The sequence below is a fragment of the Manacus candei genome, unplaced genomic scaffold (genome assembly GCF_025592945.1).
Source record: "Manacus candei isolate 608988 ecotype Guabito, Panama unplaced genomic scaffold, ASM2559294v1 h1tg000011l, whole genome shotgun sequence".
NCBI lineage: Eukaryota > Metazoa > Chordata > Aves > Passeriformes > Pipridae > Manacus > Manacus candei.
Window position 1 is genome coordinate 14,115,890 of NW_026138059.1, and position 24,289 is coordinate 14,140,178.

General features: G+C 39.1%; 1 protein-coding gene across 1 annotated transcript in view; it reads left to right on the forward strand.

Moving 5' to 3' along the window:
* The window catches only part of TINAG (tubulointerstitial nephritis antigen), a 66,752-nt gene that overhangs the window by 29,859 nt on the left and 12,604 nt on the right, over window positions 1–24,289 (forward strand). Inside the window, exons 10-11 of the mRNA XM_051777874.1 lie at window positions 14,667–14,712; window positions 15,775–23,134. Coding sequence (XP_051633834.1) covers window positions 14,667–14,712; window positions 15,775–15,891 — 163 coding nt within the window. The 3' untranslated portion in view covers window positions 15,892–23,134. The remainder of the gene's footprint in view (window positions 1–14,666; window positions 14,713–15,774; window positions 23,135–24,289) is intronic.

The window sequence follows — 24,289 nt, forward strand, 5'->3', positions numbered from 1 at the left end:
GTGTGTGTATTTAAGGTATATCTGAACAGCCACGAGAAGCCAACAAAGTTAGAGAGTAAGGTTTGAGTGCACTTTGAATACAGAGATGAGCTGCTGTGAGGCTGTGGTTTTGGGTGTTGGGAGGGCTATGAAGCATGCTTGGTGCAAGTGTGAAGTGATGACAGCTGTTCCCTAAGACATGCTGCCCCACAGATGTGCTAAATAACCTACTTGGGTGAGTGATTAACCAAGAAGGGCATGTGGGGACAAAGTGATGGCTGAGGAGGGAGAGAGGAAAAGATAACTAATGTGCTGAAGTGGATGCTGATTTAAATGGGAACTGATAGTCTCTGCAAAAAGACAGCAGCCCTTGGGCAAGGAACCACTCATGAACAAAATCTGAGTGCCTTGACTGAGAGAGGCAGCTCCTTGCAAAGGATTGTATTGAGTGGTCACTGCAAAACATGGAGTAAGAGAAAAACTGAGTGGTCTGATATACTTAAGAAGGACATGAGAAGTGAAGGAAAAAGACAAAAACCGAAGGCGATATTTAGGAAACCTCAGACTGGTTCAAAGTTTAATATGTGGGGAATGCATTTACTTTCATTGAACATTGTTGAAGTATCCAATGGATCCAACAATATAAAGAAGTATCCATCCTTTCATTGTCTAATGCATAAATGCTCTGTCTTCCAAGATTATACCCTATAAAAATATTTACAGAGATGTTTACCTGTAAAAATTAAACTAGAGTTTGACAAGTTGGAGGCTGTTGGAGCCAAAGGCTAGGTATTTCTAGCAATGATAAATCCAGTCATAAGATGTGGTTCTGCATCATGAAGTCTAAACCACTCCTTTGCATGGATTTTAATGTTGTCAGGATTAAACTATCACTTTTTTGTATCATTCATTAGTTTCAATTAATTTGAATGCAAAATACGTGGCCTGGGTATAAGTTCTTTGTCACTCATATATAGCTTCGGTGATTTTTTCTTGAGAAAAGGATAATTCAGAGCCCTTGACCTAAATAACAAACTCATGGAAATCTCACAAAGTTGTACTTAAAATAAAGATGTTGATGTTTATTTGCATTCTGCTTAGCTGTGATGGTTCCTAGAGAGAAAAGAAGCAGCAGAGACATGTTGATACATATGGTAAAAAATGCAGTTTTGTGTGGGTTGATGCTTATTGTAGTCTCATTTTTTATTTATACTGTTTGTAATATTTCAGAAACATTTTTGGGAATGCCTTAAATTGCTCATGAATTGTACAACCTATAAGGTCATGGACTGATAAAGTGCAAGTACATTTTAGTGAAGCTTGCAAGAGCTATTTGTACAAAACCAGAAATGCACATATAAACAGCCTAATTGACCTTTGGATCATACGGACTGTAAAGGTATTGATTGGCTTCCCTTGTTATGCAACTTGAAATCATTAATTATTTTCTATCATTCAAAGGCTTATTTGTACAATCAGCTGCGACAGGACTGCAAGTCTGTCTCCATTGAGGTAATGTGTGACCTCAAGCTCAGGCAGAGAATGTGAAAAGACAGAATAGCATTGAAGGAGGAGAGGAAAATGTGGAACAGCCAGGCAGAGGGTGTTGCAGGTAGCAGACCATTTGGGTTTGATCACAGTCTATAGGGACAGTGAAATGGGGCTTTCAGCAATCTGAAGGCAGGATAGACTGATCCCACTGACATTTAGAGAGAGCAGGAGCTCTCAAGCAGATTTTGTGTCAGTATTTCAGAGACAGGGAGGTAAGCAGAAAAAGTGAGTAGTGGAGACTGGGATAAATAACAGCTATGTTTTGATGAAGAAAAGTTAAATTCTTATGCCTCTGTTAAGCAGACATGTTTCTCTGTATCTTCCCATAGCTATTCATCTACATTAGCTTATGTATTTATCTTAAGGTGAGCTGAATTGCTTTGTTGGATGTGATTACACTTTGTGGACTATAAAAGAATCTGTGAGATAATATCAGACTTATACAGCTAAAATGAAAAGGTCTAGATTAGGTTAGAGAAATCCTACATGTAATGGCATCCTAAAGTAGATTAAAACCCAAATTACTTGTACACAGTATTCATAGGAGGACAGTAATTTTGGAATGTCTTGCATGTATGTTTGTGTGTAGGTACATATATGCATTCATGGATCCATATGTATATACACATATAACTACAGCTCTTGATGACACTAGTATGAAAACAAGTTAAAGAGGCACAATGAAACTTCCATATTACATATGAAACTGTCACCTTTATCTCAACATCTCTTAATAAAACTAGACTAAAATCACATCAAAGATTAACTTGTTGGTAGGTTTCTGTCAGATTTGTACCTTTAAGCTATAATATCTAAACAAACCTGTTGTATCTATTCAATAGCAGATAGTGTCCATAAGAAAAGGAAACATGAGCCAGATTTGTTGATGGTGTAAAGGTGCCATCTTTAAAGGTGCCACTTCCTCTATTCGGTATAAACGAAGTACATGGGATGAAGTGGCCGTGGTTCTAGTTAAAACAAATCTCTTTTTAAAGTTAGTGAAGTAAAGTATCCATCTTTAATGTTTTTAGCAGACAAATCTTCTCTCAGACTTCTTCCTCTGCATCACTTCATTACCAAGCTACATGATCCATACCTTCACCAAAAAACTGGATCTGACTCTGAAAAATCCAGGAAGGTCTCAAAGCCCATGCCTTTGGCTACAAAAAATCTATGGACTGTCATCTTAAGGCTTGGAGGGGGCAAGAATAGTATTATTAAAAGCCTTTACAGTCTTTCATGAACAAGATACATTTTCAGATCCTTGGAAGGTGCTCAGAATGACAAAGGACTCCAATAAGAGGACAGTGACGTACATTAACTGGGAACACATTTCTACTCTATTTTAATCAATGATTCACTGGACAATTTGAATGCAATTGTGCAGCAAATTAAATGGCTTAGCCAACTACTAGACTGAAACATCTGTGCACTGAAAAAACATTGGTTGAACGTTTAACACAAAAAGCGATACTAATGGAGATAAAATTGATATGTGAGGCAAAAAAACTTGTGGTTTAGTGTTGAGGGGACAGAGCAACAGAATTCTAAGATTTAATACAAAATTAAATGACTCTACTGTGCAAAGTCCAAAGTCTTAAAAAAGATACCGGTGTCAACTGTTAGTGACATCTGGTATTTTGCCTTCAAAGACAATCTTTTTCTCTACATTTTCCTTTTGTTCTCTCTTAAACTTACACTCAGAATAGTAACAAACAAGTAATATCTTAAACCACCAAAAATTGTAACCCAAATTATTTTCTTCCTGAATAAAGAAACCTTGCCTTGAGTTCCCTTTTTCTTTCATGGGGAAAAAATAATGTACTTTATTATTGTCAGACAACCAACATCAAGTATTGTAGTTAAAACTTAACATATTTTAAAACTCAAACATATTTTACAGCAAAGAGAAATATGTTAGAAGGTCATGGGAAAAAGACACACAGTGTCTGATGATTCATGCAGTTAAATCCATGAGAGTGTCTTCCATATAATTCATTACAGTAGATCTGTGGGAGTGATTTAACTGTTGACTCATTGGTAATTTGACTCATCTCCCATTCTGAAAAGTCTAGGCAAAACTGTAATTTCGAATTCCAGCAACCATTTTCTAAGAAGCTTTTTCTTGTCATAAACATTAGTCAGTGACCCTAACCTTCTTATTATTAAGGAAAGATTAAGAACTAAACTTTTGTCTAAGTAAGTAGATAAAATTCCTAGTTTTTGAAAGACACTAGGTTTTTGTGATATGCACTAAGAATAGGACATTCTCTGCAATAGTTAGGTCTTTTTTCTCTGATAGTATTATGAAAGTTATACAGTCAAGTGCAGGGAAGAAAGTGAGATGAGAAGTTTTAGACTACATGTATTTCTGTCCAGTCAACAATTTATGCAAAGCATTGACTTCCACTAATATCAATAGATCTGCAGGAATTATTAGCTTGAGATCTGAGAGACCTGTCATTCTTCTCTACTTTTAAGGCTTTCTTTGACAGCTTTAGTCTTAAGGAGTCAGTTTGTGTAATATTATATAGCACACTCTTCAAAAGTCTTTGCTGTACTAGATTTTAACAACATTTTATCTACAAAGTTGAATGTAAGCACACTAAAATCTGGCAAAATGCCTTGGTTTTAAAGACGTTGCTGATAGCCCTTTTTGTTGTGTTAGGTTATATTTCTAGGTTTTTTATTTTTTTCCAATGATATTTAACTATCAGCTATTATTTTTTTTCTGATAATTTTATTTATGCTTCTCATGTAAAGTCCACCTTCACTGCAGTGATAAAGTTTATTGGAAAAGAAACAAGGGAATGTTCAAAAAAACCTCAATTTCCATTCTGAGTAACAATACTGAAAGAGTCTCCGTATTCTAGTTTTTTAACTGCCAGGCAGAGTTGTGTATTCAGGGATTGCTCCTACAGAGTTAATATGAAGAGAAAATTATTACTGAAAAGGACAGCTAAGGTGCCTCTACTATATAAAATCAGACACAGAATTATGGAAATCATTTTATTGCAAGATTGCAAGATTGCAAGTACTCAGCCTTTTACCTCAAAGAGCACCAGGATGGTTTTTACAGAGTCAGCTGAAGAGGGTTTCCTTTGTGTATGTGAAAATACACTGCTTACTTTTACTTCTTGAAGGGACTGAATGCAGTTCAGTGAAATTAATTCTTTTTGTTCAAGGTTATTTTTGATTGATGATCGTGATAGTTTCTTTCAGAAAAGCTTAGTGGAGTATTTCTTTCAGTATGTTTTTGTCAGACAGAAGAAAAACTGCCGTTTAAAAGTAATTTTCAGTAATTGACAGAGACACCTTCCCTTAGTGATTGCTTAAAATATCTTCTTTTTCTTCTTAATAAAATGGAAACTTTGAATGGGGTAAGGCTTTTCCTAAAAATACTAAAGATGGGGACATTAGTTATCTAAAGCCTTGCAAAATACCCTAATAAAATCCCTTTCTCTCCAAGTAATGAGGTCCAGCATCTGTTTGCTTTTGAAATGTCATTCATTTGGAATAAATATCAAGCCGAAATAATCACAAAAACAAAGAAAAGAGTGCTATTAGATTATTTTGGTCATCTTCCAGAAAGTGTAATATTTATTGTTCTCTAATGGATATTGTCCAAAAATGTGTCCAAGAACGTGTCAACTCACTTTTAAGTCTCTGTCAATTCTGCTTGGGAACTAACTACACCAGAAGTTAAATTCCTTAATTGTTCAGGTGCTTTTTCTTGATGTTTCCTTTCCTGGTCTTCTTTCCATTATTGTATCTATAGATTATTATATGACTTTAAGTTTTCTCTTTCTGCTTGGAGTTTGAGTCCTACACACATCTAGGCTAGTAGTTTCTATATTTTGGCTTACTCTTGTCTCAATTTGTCACACCAATACCTGTTACTGTTGCTCTTTTTAATCCTAGCAGTGACTTATCGCATTTAGTGTATTGCTCCAGCCATATGCTGTTTAATTCTTTACTCAAAACATGTATGATCTTGCCTACTTTTAATCCCAGCTTCTTAGGTTTTCTTTCTGATGTTGTTGACATTTCTAAAGCAGACTCCATGTCTAATTTGGAGCTCACTATCAGATCGATTAGTTTCAATGCTTTCTCTTCCCTAGAGACACTGGAGATCTCTGTTTACCTTCAATTAGTTTGGAATGTCATTAATTAGGATAATGTGGTTTGGATAGGTCCACTATAGGAAAAACTGGTCACGATTACATTGACTACATGAACTATAGGATCCCAGGAGGAAAAACTGTCAGAGAAAGAAAAGGAGGAGATATAATATTGACTGTATTAATGAAATTGTGCCAGTTAATAACTCTGAAAGTGTCATACTTTTTTATGAAGCAGTGACAATAATTTATAAATTCTTATTGATTTTGACTTATAGTCAAAATAGTGATACGTCTCAGATTCATGAGTAGATTCCCGTTTATTTTCTTTAAAGATTAGTTTCTGAAAGCAGATAATGGCAATAGTATTTGTTCTTCTACTAATCCTTTTCACTTATAATGCCCAGCACAAAGGGGTTCTGTTCTATGATTGAGAATACAGGGCTATCATCTAAAGCATAATTTTTCCTTCCAGTCTGTTGATCCATGAACCAACTCTTGCTCCGAGCCACGAAGGAACATAAAATGCACTCCAGATCAGTCTGACAACCTTTTTTGCACAATACATTTCTGCTTTAATTTTGTTCAACCAAATGTAACATCTACAATTTCGTGCTATATTGTGAAAAACTGATAGATATCACAACTGCAATGCCCATGTTGTTTATGATGTTAATTCTACCCTCTTCTCTTAATTCTTTCATTTTATCCTGGATGGTTTAAGATGGACAGAATCCAAATCCTTTAGTCTGTAATGTCTTAATTCTTCTCATGATATATTCTGAAATCATGTGCTACAGTTGTGTGGTTCTGGAAACTCCTATATTCTTATTGTCTGCTGATGCCCATTCTACCACTTCATTTACTGTATATTTCCTAGTAATTTACAGTCTTCTCCTTTTCTTATCTCATTTCAGTAGGCAATTAAATATTCAATTTTTAGTGTTAGTTATTTATGGTTAGTTATAAACTATTGTTAGTTAGGATTCAATTCGAGATTCAGGCAGGTGTGATACGCTAGATATCCAAACTCTCATCATAGAGATGGTGATATATTCAACAAAGTCAGTGGAGACAGGAGGGCAACTCAGGTACAACTGCTTGTAGATCCATTAGTTTCCCCTACAGAGGTATTTGGTGCTACTGGCTGTGGGAAGAGCTGTGTCTCCAAAAAGATGGGAATGTCTCATGTCTGCTGTCATGTCTGCCAGAAACATGTGGATGTCTCAGGCACCCTAAGGCATCTCAAATAGCCCCAGGCACCTGCATTTAAGCAAGTGAATGTATCCCAATATACTCTGTTAGCTACTGTGGGACACATACATTTAGATATCTTAATCTTGAACTAAATCCCACAGTTTTGACTACCAAGAAAAAGACAAATTCTTATTAATGTTCTGACATTAACATTTGCATAAAGGATAATAATGTCAACATGCTTCTTGAATCTCAGAAGAGACAGGTGTCGTGGTTTAGGAATGGTATTCCCCAATTTAGCGTTCCCACCGAAACACTCCAAACCACGTGCCGTTCCATCACTCCCACTCCCCTTCTCCCTCCCCATCATCCCCAGCATCAGGCTGGAGAGGAGGATTGAAGGCACAGAAGGTAAAAATGATGGGCTGAGATAAGAACAATTTACAGGAAACAGTAATGAGATAAGAGACTGAATAGTCACAGCAACAATAATAATGACAAGGGCTACAAGAAAGAGGCAAACTATTCACATGAAACCCCTCCAACAACTCCCTCCACCACACTACTTGGTTTGGAAGAGAGCCTTTCCCCCATTCCTGAAAAATGGTGTGAGGTGGTATAGAATAACCTCTGGGTCCTGGCCAAGCCCCCTCCTGGCTACTGCAAAAACTAATCCTGTCCCGGACAACTGGTAAAACAGTAGCACACTGTATTAACTATGTTTTGGAAAATGTTGTAAAGAAACTATTATATATTCTATTTTTGCACAGTACACACAAAGCAAAAATTTGCACTGATTAATAATATCCTTTTACTACTGTTACATTTTATAATCTGTGCAGATTGTTCAGTGCGTGACAGTGGTATGGGTTTCAGTTTTAAACCACAATGCCTTATTTAACTCCTTCAGGATCATGCTTTTTTTCTTTTTTTTTAAATTTTGGTTTTGAAGATTTTTGAGGGACCAATCAACACTTTCTCTGAGCTGCTACTCTGCAGGGAAAATGATCTGGAATGCCATCATTTTTCACAGTTGCTATCATTAATACGCCAGGTTACTTTTTACTCTCGTAGTGTCTTCCATGAGGTCTCCTTTTTAATTTATTAATGAATAAACTTTTGCAACTAGTGTCTATTTTAAATATAGCGTAAATAAAGAGGTAAAATCTCAAAGATCACTCAGATTCAGGAAAAGATATTTGTACAGAGTTACATGTATGTAGGAAAACATATAGTTTGTGAACTACATTGAAACAGTCTCATTTTCTGTATTATTGAAATAAGATACTATCCAGTTTCCATTCAGTCTAGTAGATGGGTAAGAGTTTTAGGATGTTAATATTTCATCTGGATTTATTTTCAGATTGTTAAATATTATCTGACCATTTCCCTCCATCTTTGCTCATATTTCAAGGAGTAGTATTTATAACAGCAAGTAATATGGCAGTTAAAATTCAAACTGAATTTAATATTATTCATTTAGACTATTTATTTCTTTATAACTCAAAAAACTCACCCTCAGATGCCCAGCTCAGCAACAGAAAGGATATTTAGAGATTTGTTTCCTCTGAGGAATCTAAAGTTAAGCTTAAAGTGGAAGCTGTGCTTGGGTGCCATAATATATTTCATAGATGCAACTAAGGGATACAATGCAGAATAAATTCATTCTTTATAGACAGAAAAAGGGGAAAAGAGAAACTGAAAAGGTCAAATGTGATACTTATGATGAGAAATGTATTTTAGAAAATTGAGAAATCTCTTTTAGAAAATACGTTCTCCTTTCCTAAAGATGCTACTGCAGAAACACTTTCCACCTAGGAGTTTTTTGAAAGAATGGCTTCTTCTTAAGAAGGTATATTTGTATGAATGAACCAAGAAATCCCAAGAAATATTCTAGATGGAGATGGCATTCATTCCCAGAGGCAAGATGTTAAATCAAACTGACATGTGGCTACAAACACTGCATCATTGAATAATATATAAGTGCTGTTCACAAAAGAACAGCTGTTTCCATTACAACTGAGTGCTTTTCCACACTGAGAGAAGTACATTAGCCTGGAAGAAATGAGAGTTGGTGAATTTCAACCAGTCTTTGGAACAAGTGTGAAGTGCCAAGCTTTAGGAAAGCTTTGATAAACAGACCTAGGACATTATGCCACAGTTGCTACCAGTAAAGCTCAGCATCTATGGAGATGGCAGTCTGATCCACGTTTTCTGCTAAATCCTGTCCCTGACTCATGCACTAACCTCAAGGCTGGTTTTGACCAGTAAACAGTAACTCAAACTTACTATGTCCTCTTTAGTCTGCAACCATTAAAAAATTGGCAAAATAAATTGCCCCATCACAACCTATGAACTGTTAAACAAAATCTAGAAATTGAATACAAAATATAGTAATTTATAAAACCGTAGACTAACTGAGTCTGGAATTTGTTTCTTCCAACCCTCTGATTCCTAAATTGTCAGGGCCATCTTAGATAAAGTTGCTTAAATCACTGAATACTTTAGATTAGAAGGGATCTCAGAAGGTCATCTAGTTCAACCCTCCAGCTCGAAGCAGAACTATCTACATAGTTCAGGTTCATGGGACTTCTCAGTTTGAGTTTTGGATACTTCTGAGGACAGATATTCCACAGCCCCTCAGGCAGTAGTGCCTAAACACTCTTGTAAAATACCTTTTTTCCTTATGTCTAGTTGCAATATTCCTAGCTGAAAACTGTGAAAATCTTCTAGCCATTGTCTGTGCATGGTTGTCTCAGACCGAGTGATGCACTTCACTTGTGAGAGGCAGCAATATACTTTACCGATATAAGGTAGCGAGTCAGCAAAGTTCAATAGTAAATGTGACAGTGGTTTAGCAAGATTTGATGGCAAGGTACGCTTGATTTTTGCTGCATAGATGATGGGGTCAGATGAAACTCTTAGGGAGACTCTCCCATTGATTCACAAGGTTCAAAAAGGACCCCCTTGCTTTCTAAATTCCTTCTTGGAGAGGAGCCTTGGTGAGGCTGGATCCACTCCTAGTCCCAGACCTGGCAAATGGTCTGAAGGATTATATACACACCATCAGTCCTTTATACCACTTAGCTAAGATTTCAAAATTTAACATGCTATGAATCCCTTACTGAGAATCTGTTGTGTTAAGGAATCTCTCAACTTTCAGGAGTAACCCTGGGAGGCATCCCTACTCAAGAGTAGATACTGGTGTGCAGCTTCACAGAATGACAGAATCACAAAATATGACAAGTTGGAAGGGACCCACAAGGATTATTGAGTCCAACCCTTAACCCTGCACAGGACCATCCCCAAGAGTCACACCATGTCCCTGAGAGTCCAAACACCTCTTGAACTCTGTCAGGCTTGGTGCTGTGACCACTTCCCTGGGAGCCAGTTCCAGTGCCCAAACACCCTCTGGGTGAAGAACCTTTTTCTAATATCCAACCTAAACCTCACCTGACACAACTTCAGGCCATTCCCTTGGCTTCTGTCACTGTTCACCACAGAGAAGAGATCAGTGCCTGCCCCTCCTCTTCCCCTCACGAGGAAGTTGTAACTGCAATGAAGTCTCCCCTCGGTCTCCTCTTCTCCAGGCTGAACAGACCAAGTGACCTCAGCTGCTCCTCATACAGCTTCCCCTCAAGGCCCTTCACCATCTTCATTGCCCTCCTTTGGACACTCTTTAATAGCTTAATATCTTTCTTAAATTGCCATGCCCAAAACTGCACACAATATTCAAGGTGAGGCCACCCCAGTGCAGAGCAGAGCGGGACAATCACCTCCCACGACCGGCTGGCAGTGTTTTGCCTGATGCACCCCAGGACACAAATTACATGAGAAGTAAAAAACTTAACTAGCAAATAAGGGATTAAGTACTAATAAGTGAAAAAACTATGTAATATGTAATCAATTAATGCTGATGGCTTTGTTTGTTAAAATGTGTAAATAATATAAAGGTTTCATGATTGGGGAGCTACCCTTTTGTGGATTACCACCTAGATCCCTACTTTGTCAAACTAGAATAAACAGAATTATCTTGCCTCAGTGTGTGAATTGACACTGGCTGCCAGGGCACTGCTGACTAACATTCAACGTGCCATCGACCAGGACCCCCATGTCCCTTTCCACAGCACTGCTTTCCAGCATCTCATTTCCCACCCTGTATGTACAGCCAGGGTTGTCCCATCCCAGGTGCAGAATCCAGCACTTTCCCTTATTGAACTTCATATGGTTGGTGATTACCCAATTCTCTAATTTGTCAAGATCTCTCTGCAGAGCCTCCCTGCCCTTGAGGGAGTCAACAACTTCCTCAAAGTTGTATCATCTGAAAACTTGCTTAGTATCCCTCCCAGTCCTGTGTCCAAGTTGTTTATGAAGATGTTGAAGAGCACAGGACCTAAGATCCCTGAGGATCTTTACTAGTGACAGGTCACCAGTCTGATGTTACCCCATTCACTGTTACCCTCTGTGCTTGACCCATGAGCCAGTTGCTTTACCACCACATGATGTATTTATCCAGCTGTGCACTGGACATTTTGTCCAGAAAGATAGTTTGAGAGACAGTATCAAAAGCTTTACTGAAATCCAAAAAGATGACATCAACTGGCTTCCTTTGATCAACTAGATCAGTTAGCTTGTTATAAAAGGAAATCAGGTGTGATAAGCAGGACTTCCCTCTCATGAAGCTGTGCTGGCTGTGATCAATGACCTGTGCTGTACAGGGAAGCTCAGTGGTCCATGGGCTGTCCACTATTAATAGAATAAGATAATATACTTTAAGTCTTATTTGCATGCCAATAAGACATCTGGGTCTCTGTTCTAGACCCTGTTGTCATCTGCCCTCCAAAGTCCAGAGTAAGCTGGATGCAGCCATCACAACCACCTCTGGTGGTTATGGTTCAAGTGGGGGATGTGGAAGGCGGGCAGGGGGGCACCACCACAATATATCCAGAGAGTCTGCTCTATCTTTTCTATACCCACCTGTGCTGGTTTAAAGGTAAACCAGCAGGGGAAATGAACTCAACTCAAAAGAGAGATTATAAGTCAGAATAACAATTTAATAAAATAATACAATAAGTACAATTATACAGACCAACAATTGGTTTTAACCCACAAAACCCAAATATATAACCCAGCACCTTGGGGCATGAACAGAGTGGTGTTCTTTGGGCCCCCTGAGTCCAAAGGAAAAAGTGAGGGGAAAACCTGTTGGTGAGAGTACTGTTGCAGTCTGGTCAAGAGTGGTGATTGCAGTCTGGTCAAAAGTGGTGATTGCAGTCCAGTTGAGGGTGGTGGTCTCAGTCTGGTTGAGAGCGGTGAGCTGCAGTCTTCCTCTGGATCTCACGAGTGGTAAAATGGTTCCAAAACTCCAAGTTTATATATTCTCCAGTTCAGGCAGGAATGCTCAGTCCTTCCCTCAGAGCGAGGAATTCCATAAAAGAGTATGAGTACAGGAACATCTTCCTATCTCCCGGGCCTCTACTGCTAACAATTTCTGGGAAATGGCATGGAAGGCTATAGAATACACAGTTTTGGGTTACACCCATACCATGATGAACTGGTCTCAGCTGTCCTAACTAGGACACCACCCTATGTAAAGCATAAGACAACAAATAGATCTGGTCTGAGCCATCTCTCCTGAGGGCTGAACAAAATCAGCTCCCCCAGCCTCTCCTCATACATAATGTGCTCAAGATCCCAAACATCTCTGTGGACTCCTGCTGGTCTTGTTCCAGCCTGTTAATGTCTTTCCGGCGTAGGGGAGCCCAAGACTGGTCACTGGACACAGAATGGCAGGTCCTGTAAAAAGGGGTTTAGTCACTCCTCCGGACCTACTGGCTGCACTCCTGTGTATTTTAATTTAATATATTTTAATTTAGAGTATTTGAGGAGTGCCCATAGGCATTGATTACTGAGTAAGCAGCTCTTCTTTCTAAACTGTAAATAAAACACATATGTCAAGTAACTAGGTATCAGACTCTGATGGAACAAAACCTAGGAAATTAAATTCATGGATATGTTATAGTCAAGATAATAAAAGAATCTTTTTCCATTTTGGTTTCTAAGTTTTCTTCCATTTAGAAACATTTCTGAAAATAGATAAATTCCAATCAGTGTATGAAACTAGATACTGACTCTTTTAGAACATAACAGGTGTTATAAAAACATTTAATCACAGAAATATGCCTCTGAGAGAACTGGTCATCATTCTACTCAAACAAGTGGGAGAAATAAAGCATACTACAGAATGCAGGAATACATGAATATAAATTCAAGACAATTTTACTTTGTCTTTAAGACTGAAATATTGGACTTTTACACTACAGCTGATGTAAATTTCTTTAGTAAAATGGTCATGAGGAAAAAAGTAAATCTGAATCTGACATGGAATCTGATAGACTATGATATATCTGTTTTTTAAATTTGTGATCATGACAGACTGTATCTAAAATATATTTGTCAAAGAAATATCAAAGATTATTAATAATTCTTGAACTTTTGGTGATTAAAACAAAAAGCATCATAAGGCCCATTAAAAAACAACAATTACATTCCATGGTCAATATGACCAACATTGTTTTTATGATTCCTTATGTTTAATGAGAGTAGCTACAATTTGTGCTTGCAGCTGTAACTCACACTTTGCCTCTGTTCTAGTCACCCATTTGTCTTTTCTTTTTCTCTTTGGCTGAAAGTGCAGGTATTCCATATAAATGAGAGTTCATTGTTAAGCAAGGAGAGTTGATGCCACTGTGGCTGTTCAAATACAAATATGACGGAAAAATCTTCCCATTCCTGGTGTGGGATTTTTCAACATATTTTTGTTGCTTTTCTTTCAAAGTGAACAGTGCACTGCAAATACAGCTCTCATGTGGTGTTGGTGGGATATACACTGATAAACACCCTGTTAATGGCATTGGATATATCCTAGGATTAACTTTACACTGTGGGAAAATGTGCAAATTTCTCATCTTTGTTTTTCTGTTTATTTATGCCCTTTTATAGGCACTCAAGCATCATGAACTGTGAATAATAACTAGACAAGCATTCGTTGTATAAATTCAAAACAACACAGAGCTCTTTATGCATCCAGTAAACATACCATAGCTACCAAGGTGTGCAATGCAACTTTTGCTTGTTGAAATACATCCAGATAAGGCTGGAACTTTTTCTGCCCTATATATAAAGTGAGGCCTAGAAATCAGAATACTATGTGGTTCAACTACAATGACACAACTATGAAAGTTCTCTCACCTCACAGGTGGGGACAATCTCTCATGTGGTTTCAAGGATATTCCCACCAAATTTAGCATGTCCTCAAAATGTCAAAAGCAGCAAGTAAGTTTAGAGGTCACCCCCCCACACACTGTGCAATAAAACAGATTAGGCTGTCAGCAATTCAATTTGAGCTAAGAAAAACTGGGAACATTTTCAGTCCCTGCTCACCAGCTATTTCTGTAAAAGTGTTGGATGAGATCCTTAAAAAAATGTTCATAGGGATCTTCAGCTAAGTTGAAGAAATGTGTTCACATTAATTTCAATACTCCTACAGAGTTCAATTCAGCTGGAAAGCCCCCCAGAGGAGAGATTTCGTCAATGAAAACAGGTTTTTGGAAGGACAAATTAATACTACACTTGCATTAAGTTTTTGTAATCCCTAATGGCAATTTGACTTGTGGTTAGCAGGGTACTTATCTTCATTTTCATCATCATCAGAGTTTGTTAGTCATGCCTTGTTCTGATACTGATAATTAGGACAACTAAGACAAGCTCTTCTCCCCTGATTATTTGTTGCATCAAAGTACCATTCTTTTCTAACAGGTGGGGGTCATTACCTGACAAAAAAGGACAGAAACAGAAGTTTTGGGTAAGTGAATCCTTAGGACTGTGTTTTGAGGCAGAAAAAAAGATCTTTACAACGCAGATCATCTAAAAGCTAATTCTTTACTTTCATTCACTCTCTCTGCATCTATTTTTTTTCCTTCACCTGAAAGTGTCCTGCATAAATCTATTCCCTCTCTGGCAACTTCTATCATGCTGACCCTTGAACTATAGTATCATCTATCTCTATTTCAAAGCCTGTTTCATCCCACCTATATCTGTGTTTTTTACTGCACTGTCTTTTCTGTTTCAATGTTATTAAATTTTTCCATGAAGAGTCTGTTCTTTTTGATGTCTACAAATGAGACTGAATAAAATTAATCAACAATATTTGTTAAAACATTTACAAAAAGACAAATTGTCTATTTAAACAATGTTAGTAATTGCGTCCAGCAATCAGGAAAAAAAAACAAAACCAAAACAACCAACCAAAGAACATTTCCTTTAAGCCATTTAGAGTAAATCAAATTTAATCACTTGGATTAACAGCTCATCTCATTATTCCTGTGTTCATCAAAAGTAATTTGGAGTTTACATAGCTGATGGCAGAGGTTATGGTAGTAGTTTCACTGGCAAAAAATACTGAGAAATTCTGGCTTCATCAGAAAGTAAATTTCTCAATGTGTCAATAGCTACCTCAATGAAACTTTATTATCTTTTTTTTTTTGTATCTTTGGTTTCTCTTTAAGAGATTAGTTGTAATTGGTATTGTGACTATTATTGTTTCAATGTCCTCTTTCAGCAGCCAATAGTCAAATTTTTGTCTCATAATTTCTGCTTCAATTTATCAAACTTTCTCATAGAAATAATATTCTCTTTTTATTAACCCTGATTTCAGAACAGAAACTTTGATCAAAGCAAAATGGAACAAATTACTAGATATCAGAAAAAGATGCATGCTGATTTTCAGAGCACCAAATCTGAGAAACTCGATTTCTTAAAAAGGAAACTAACACAAAAATTGATTTTGTATTTTACACTTCGCATTTTTAAATACTACTTTAAAATTAAAGCTGATAAGTTTTTTTTCTGCTTTGTTTACTTTTAGATTGCTGCAAATTCCTGGGGAAAATCTTGGGGAGAAAATGGTTATTTTAGGATTCTACGTGGACAAAATGAGTGCGATATTGAGAAGCTGATTTTAGCTACTTTGGGAGAGCCATAGTCTATCTGTACCAAACACTGATGTATCTATTCTTTCCACTGTTGCATGTTGAGTCTTCCTAGAGAAATAAAATGTCTTCTCCGTAAGTTGCCTTTCTATTAGCCCTCATTAGGTCTTCCTGACATGAACACACTGCAGACACCACATCATGCTGTGGCTAATCCTGATTTGCTTGCAAGATCTTTCTAAAATCTGGGCTCTAATGTTAAGTTTCTTCAGTGAGGAAAAAGTGCAAAACTACTCTCCTAGATTTCTTTCTGATCAAATGATCATCTTGGCTTAAACAAAACACCCTATGCAAGTGAAACAAATCCCATCATATCAAAGCAATTGAATGGTTTGAAAAGAGATGTTGCTCTACCCACCCTCTCGGATTAACCTTCTGTGACTATACCTTTAGGTTGTTATGTATATGGGATATGCCATTTTTTTATTATTCCAAGTGTATAAAAATGAGCATCTGGCATACTGCTGGTGTGCCAGCTTTGTGGATTCATCACCTAGCACCCATCTCTGTGAAGATACGAAATAAACAAATCATGTTTATTGACCTTGACTCTGTGTTGGATCAGCTTCTTGCCCAGAGGTTGAAAGAACCCATATTTGGGACAATACTCTGACTGATGTATATGCTCAGTGCCCTTTCCATACTCTCTCAGTATCATAAAGCTGCCATTTGTAGATATGCAACAGTACCTGGAATTTAACAAATCTGCATCTGGAAGACAATTTGCTCTTTAAAAACGACCTTGATTCTGTGGCAGCTATTAGGAGCACTATTCAGAGCACAAGCGAAGGGTCTTCTGCCAGTGCAGGTCTTCTCACAGTGTTGAAGAGACACTGGGGCCTTGGAGCCACCTGTGGCTCTGCCTCACACAGACTACCTGAAGACAGATTTTTAAATATCAGAAGGACTTTGATTTTTTCTAGTTCACTATTTGGTTGGAGTGTGAGGAAACTTGTTCTTCATTAAGATGCCACCTCTCTCATTTCTCTTCTTTTTTTTTTTGATCTCTCCATCACTAATACTCAGCTATACCTGCTAGCATGGACTAAAAGTGTCATCTAGCCTAGAGATTTTTTCCAAATGAATATAAAGGAATAATATGTGGCTCAGGTTAATTCAATAGAGAGCTCATCAGCTTTAAAAAACTAATATTACTGATGGTCAGTGGGAAATGCAGAAAGGAAGGGAAATTCCAGGAAGGGAAGGCAGTGCAGGAATAACCTTTGTGTTTGTGACACAGGGAAAATGTCTTTTTCCATAAAATCAGGAAGGTAACATTTTTATAGCAAGCAAAAAAAATAAATCTCCATTCAGATGACACATATGTCGTGTTAAAAACATGCTATATGAAGTTTTGAATAGCTGTCAGTTTAATGGAGAAATGTTAAATCTGGTCCAAATTCATCAGCAATATTGCTATTGAATATAAGGGTAATACTGTTATCACTTATAGAATCACAGGATCATTTAGATCAGAAAAGACCTTTAAGGTCACCAAGTCCAACTGTTAACCTAATACTGACAAATCCCTAACTGCCAAATCCTTAAGTGCCACATCTACAGGTTATTTAAGTACTTCCAGGGATGGTGACTCAACCAAAGGTTTCCCTGCGCAGGGAAACCTTTCTGTGAAAGGTCTTGAGAAACCTTTCAGTGACAAAATTATTCCTAGTATCCAGTCTAAACCTCCCCTGGCACAACTTGAGGTCATTTCTGCTTGTCCTATCACTTCTTCTTTGGGAGAAAAGACCAAGTCCCACCTTGTGATGAAGTGCCCCTTGAGCCTCCTTTCCTTCAGGCTAAACGACTCCAATTTCCTCAGCCTCATAAGACTTGTACTCCAGCCAAAGGACTGCTCTTTGTCAAGAAACTTGCAAGCAGTGAAACTGGAAAATCAAAGTTTTAGAACCTTTTTCACTCTACACAAGAAGTTTTTTAAAAGTATTCTACACTCCTAGCTAGCATGATCCACAGCCTGTGAAAACCTGTATTAAAAATGTGACCTCAATAGAACCCAAATTGCTGAAGTTTTTGGAAATCCTGACATCAGAAGAAAGAGTAGAAAAAGAGGGAAGAGAAGAAGTGGTTTAATAATTCTTCCCAGTTTCCATCAGGTCTGGATGTAAAAACTAATTGTCTTGGAAAAACTCAGCAAGTTTTGCTGTGTTTCAGCTCATTCTAAAGCAAAAATTAAGGCCATACTTACAGATTTTTCAACAAGTCTGGGCCAAACTTTGACAAAGTCCAAGCAATAATATGTTTCTACTGGAACCTGGATTACACATAATCTTGTAATGGTTCTATTCCACCCAGTCTGGTGTGAAACTCACCCCTGTTTTTACACTGATTTTCTTCTTGGAAAACTATCCAAAACCAAAATGAACTGTAACAGGAGATTATCACAGCTGCATTCAAGGAATGCAGCAGAATTAAATTAAAAAAAAAAAGGAAAAAGAAAAAAGTGCAGCATCCTTGATGTCCAGCGAATATAGATCCTGCCAAATTTTATACAACACTGCTACAAGCAAAAAATACTACTGCACCATGGTGGTGGCTGCCCTAGTGGCATTTCCAAGGTAAATAATTATGTAGTGATTTATCCAATAAAAAAAATAGAGGGAAAAAGTACAACTAATCATTAATTTTTCCAAACCCTGAAGAATTAAATATTCCGTTATAGCAGGAGAACCTCCTGCTATAAGTGAAGTTTGGAAGAACAGATGGCATTTCACTAATTGGCTAATTTTAATGTGTGTTTTCAGAGAAGTTGTTCTGATGCTTCTCTGTCTCTTCATGCTGTGCTCCTTCTTAATGTGTTTGCATTTCTTGTATTACCTTTCTCATTACTGCCACGCTCATGTTTGGGACACTGAAAGTGATATTTAAATAAGGTTGCAGGCAAGCCATCTGTGTGCATTTGAAAAATTGTGCTCTCATAAGTTTCCATGGTGTTTTGGAAAGACTGCTGGAATTTACTTCAGGAGAGTAGAGGAACAAGTAATTCCTGTGTACTGAATTTTCTCAATGGACAGACCACCCAAGTGTAAATAGCAGAAAGGGAAATAATATAAATGAGCAAAACAGAAGATTTTATTTCAGTTCTGATTCTATTTCACTCTTCTTTCGTAGAATCATAGAATCATAAAAGTTGGAAGAGACTTTTATGATCATCAAGTCCGACTGTCAATCCAGCACTACCACTGTAACCCCTAAAACACATCACCCAGAGACAAATGCATACACCTCCAAGGATGGTGACCCCACCACCACCTCCCTGGACAACCTATTCCAATGCCTGACCACCCTAACACTGAAAATTTTTTTCTAACATCTAATCTGAATCTCTTGTCTCAGATTAAGGCCATTTCCTCAATTCCTCTCACTACAGACACAGCAGAAGAGAGCAACCTTTCAGGTAGCTGTAGAGAAAGATGAGCTCCCCACCGAGCCTCCTCTTCTCAAGACTAAACAAACCCAGCTTTCTCATCTGTTCCTCATAGGACATGTTTTCTAGGCCCCTCACACACCTTTTTGCGCTTTGCTGAACACCCTCCAGCACCTCAATGTCCTTTTTTAAGTGAGAGACCCAGAACTGAATGCAATACTCAAGGGGTGGCCTCACTGAATATGAGGAATGACCACTTCCCTAGTTCAACTGGCCACACTATTTCTAATACAGGCCAAGATGCAATTGACCTTCTTGGCTACCTGGGCACGCTACTGTCTCACATTGAGCTGGCTGTCAACCAGCAGCCCCAAGTTCCTTTCTTTCTTGAGCCACTCCTCCCTCAACGTGTAGCACTGCATGGGGTTGCTGTGACCCAAGTGCAGGACAAGGCACTTCCCCTTATTGAACCTCATGCAGTTGGCCCATTGATTGAGCCTGTCCAGGTCTCTCTGTAGTTCCTTGCTATCCTCAAGCAGATCAATATTCTCACCCAATTTAGTGTCGTCTGCAAGTTTACTGGGGTGAACTCAATCCCCGCGTCCAGACCATCAATAAAGATGCTAAACAGGACTGGCCCCAAAACTGAGACATGGGGAACACCTCTAGCGACTGGTCCCCAACTGGATTTAGCTCCATTCATCACGACTCTCTGGGCACAACCATCCAGATAGTTTTTTACCCACTGAAGAGTCCATCCATTGAAACCATGAGCACCCAATTTTGATAGGAGGATGCTGTGGGAGACAGTACTTTACTGAAGTCTAGATAGGCAACATCCACAGCCTTTCTCTTATCCACTAAGCAGGTCATTTTGTCATAGATGGAGATCAGGTTGGTCAAGAATGATCTGCCTTTCATGAAACCATGCTGGCTGATCCCCTGGCTGTCCTACATGTGCTGTGTAAGGCACTCAGGATGATCTCTCCCATAACCTTGCCCACAACTGAGATTAGGCTGACAGGCCTGTAGTTCCCTGGATCATCCTTCTGACCCTTCTTGTGTTACACTTGCTGAATTCCAGTCAGCTGGAACTTCTCCAGTTAACTAGGACTGCTGGTAGATGATTGAACTGGTTTGGCAAGTTCTTTCACTATTTCCCTCATTACTCTGGGGTGATTCCCATCAGGGCCCATAAACTTTCAGCTGAGTATGTGCCAGCTTCCCTTCCATGCATGGCAAGGATGCTCAGTCCTCTCTGGGGGACTCTGCTGACTCAATGTGTAGCTCTAACAGCATAGGTTTTTCTGTCAGGGTCTCACCCTAAAAAAGAGTTAAACTGTTAGTCATTGGAAGATAGAATTTGAGAAATTGGACATAGAGAAAAAAGATGTTAAGAAAAACCTTTGGTTTAAGCCTGTAAGCACATGCTGATGATGGTAAAGCAAGGTGATGAAAGAGTCCAGGATGATGACCCAGAACAGTATCATGCATGTGTGACTTTTTACTTACAAACTCCTCTGTGTGAGATACCTTGAATTTTCACATGTGTAAGCAAAGCTCCAGGGAGAGTTAAAGGATCTCTGAATGCATGGATCTGCGTGTCTGGATATATACAGAGACTTTTTTTCTCCATAGCGTTGTCTTGGGTCTAGAGCTGTTCTGCAGGAGAGCTTCAAATTACAATGACAGGTAATTCAGGTGGTCAGAGCACTCAGAACTGGACAAATCTCAGGGACAAGAATGAAGTTTTCTTTCTAAAGGCAGGTTGCTCAGTTAGTCTAAAGACCATTAAGGTATCTGACCTGAACACTTGAACACTGACTGTGTTCAAGATAGGACTGTGTTATCACTCTTTCCTGTAATTTTTTTAATTATTATACATTACACAAGAATTAATTTGTAGCCAAAAAGCAAGAACTTTAACTTTTCTTAGCACACAGAAAGCTCTGCAAAAGCATCACACACTTTAGTATCAGTGATGATGATCTAATTCATAAAGGAGAAAAGGACAGGGAACAAGGAGGCAATTCTGGTGGAGGTCCCGCAGCCCTGTCAGGCACAGAACCTGGTAGCACACCGTACAAAAAAAGTACTAGTATCAGAAATTATACTACTTCACACCAAACATGCTCCTGAGAAAGTAATCTGAGGAGTAAGAACTGCCTTCAGATGGTTTATTTCTAAAACATCTAAACATTTCTAAAACGCACTGCTGGGTTTGAACAGTGCAACCTGTGAAACCTGAATTCATATGAAAAACAGCAACAAATTCTGCTTGACAACAGGGCAGTTACATGAGTTTAGCTGTCTGGGAAGTTTTCGTTTCTGAGGACGGGGATTGTATCTTCTGGGTGTGGTCTCTGAAAGCCCTGTGATGTTACCAAGGAGTCATTGTGACACCTGTGACAACAAGCCTTTTGGAGGCATAGGGCAGCCCCGAAGGGCCACAGTCCCTGGCCTCCTCTGTCGGGGACAGATGTATGTAGGTGGGGAGACAAAGGACCCCCATCACATTGGGTGCCTTCTGAGGGCACAGAGAGAATTTGCTAGACAAGGACACTGGCAGAGCCTGGGGCACATCTGTGCCTCCTTGGGGAGTAGTGAACAGCATCGGGGGGGCACTGGGCTTCTTTTGTCGAACCTCAGGGGACAAAGAGCCTAACCCAGGCAGGTCTGACAGCATTCAGTGCCAAACACTACAGGAGAAGCTAAGGAGGATGGATCACAATGTGGGCCAAACCCTGAGGGCTGAACAGGACTCCTCAGGGAGGAGCCAGCGCCGTCAGTGGGGGTGCTGAGTTGCTTTCACTGAACTGCAGGGGACAAGGAGCAGATCCCCACCGAGGTCCTGCATCATTTGGTGCCAAACACTGCAGGAGAAGCTAAGGAACATGGAACGTGATGAGGGACAAGCCCTAAGACTCGAACGGGACGTCCCAACCTCCTCAGGGTGGAGTAAGCGCCGCTAGCGGGGCCACCAAGTTTCTTTCACTGCATCACAGGTGACAAGGAACTGAACCCCGTGGAGGTGCCACAGCCCTGCTGAGCACAGGGCCTTGTAGCACACCCTACCAAGAAGGGTACTACTGTATACTTTGTTATTAGTGTCAGGAATGATACTACTTTACACAAAAACAGCTCCTACTAAAAATTGCAAAAATAAAGTCAAATCTAATGCTCAAGATTGGGGCTAAGAATTTATTCTCCATCACAAAATGCATCAGAAAATCCTAAAGAGACCCGTGCAAGGCCTTTTTAGGTTAAGAGGATATCAGCTGTGAAACCTGAGTCCTGGTTTTGTCATCCTGTTTTATGTAACGTTTGTCTATAAAATGCATTACTGGACATTTTGTGTGGTCATGCCTTTGCTCCCTGAATTGCATTTCCACAGTATGATCAACTTTTTCTCCTTCCTACCCTGGTACCAATGACCCCAATGGCTTATAAGAAATTCTCTTATCCTTCCACATCATCTGCTTTCTCATGCTTTACTCCAAATATCCCCCAGAATAACTTCTGTTACTTACCACTCTTCTCACAAGGTGGCAGTGAAAAGTGAAGTAGATTTACAATTACTTTGTCTCAAAGGCACTGCCTTTAATGCCAATCCTAATCTAATGCTTGGTAGCAAGCCTCTGAAAACCTTATTTTCTTCTCCTTTTTCCTTAGAGTCTTTAAAAACAACCTCAAAGACTTAATAGAGAAATTTTCCCCACAGCATGCCCTGTGCAGAGCCTCACATTTAATGCCCACGCTGACAGTACCTGCTACAGGCTTTTCAGATCATGGCCAAAGACTACTGAAGTCACTGAAAAACAGTGGTGTACGAAGAACACTGTTACTTTCAGGTAAGACTGGTGCAAAGAGGAGCTTTCTCAAAAGACAGAGGTGATACAATACATTAATTATTGGATCAAGACAAACTGTATTCAATTTTTGTATTTAACTACAGTCGGCCTCTACTCTGTACACTCCTTGTGACACTATATGACTAGGACCACCACAGAACAGAAGCACTAAGACACTGCTGTGAAAGAATTCATATGAAGATCAAACTGCCAACTTGCTGACTCACAGCACTGATGTGCAGCAAGTTGCTATAAGTTGTGGCCTGCCAACCAGCTGGGAAATGTCCAGTCACCTGCAACACATGCTATGAAAACAGAACTAATGTTTTTAGAGAGATGTTTCACTTATCGCAGCCCTTATGCTTTTGTTTTTCTTAGTTTTCTGTGCAGTCCTGATTGGAAAAAAAAAAAATATTTGGAGGTTTCATCGATGCCTTCATGAGGCAAACCTGACTCTTCATGAACATACAGGACCATTCAAACCTTCCCATATCAGGCAACCTGGAGGTACTTTCTGAGCTTGCATGAGAGTGTTTTGAGTCACAGAACCACAGAACAAGTGAGGTGGGAAAGTACCTCCAGAGGTCATCTGGTCCAACCTTCCCTGCTCAAACAAAGTCACTGAGAGATGGTGGCCCAGGACCATAGCCATGCACCTTTTGAGTATCATCTCCAAGGAGGGAGACTCCACAAGCCCTGGACATCCTCTGCCAGTGCTTCGTCACTCTCACTGTAAAAAAAAGGGTTTTCTGATCTTCTGAGGGAAGCTTCTGTGTTTCAGTTTATGCCCATTGTCGCAGGGCATAAACTGAAAAGAGCCCCAGAAAAGAGCCTGGCTTAGCCTCTGCACCTCTACTTCAGCTATTGATATATGTTGGAATAAATCCTCTCCAGAGTCTTTTCCAGGTTGAACAGCCTGGAGGAAACACTCTCAGCCCTTTCTTGTAGGAGATGCTCTACTCCCTTCATTGTCTTTGTGGACTTTTGCTGGCTGCTCTCCAGTTTGTCCACCTCTCCTGGTACTGGGGACCCCAGTAGTAGTTAGAGTACTCCAGGTACTCACCAGCACTAATCAGAGGGGCAGGATCACTTCCCTTGACCTGCAAAATCCACTGAGGAGTACAAAATGCCTTGAGATGGCTTATTTCTAAAACA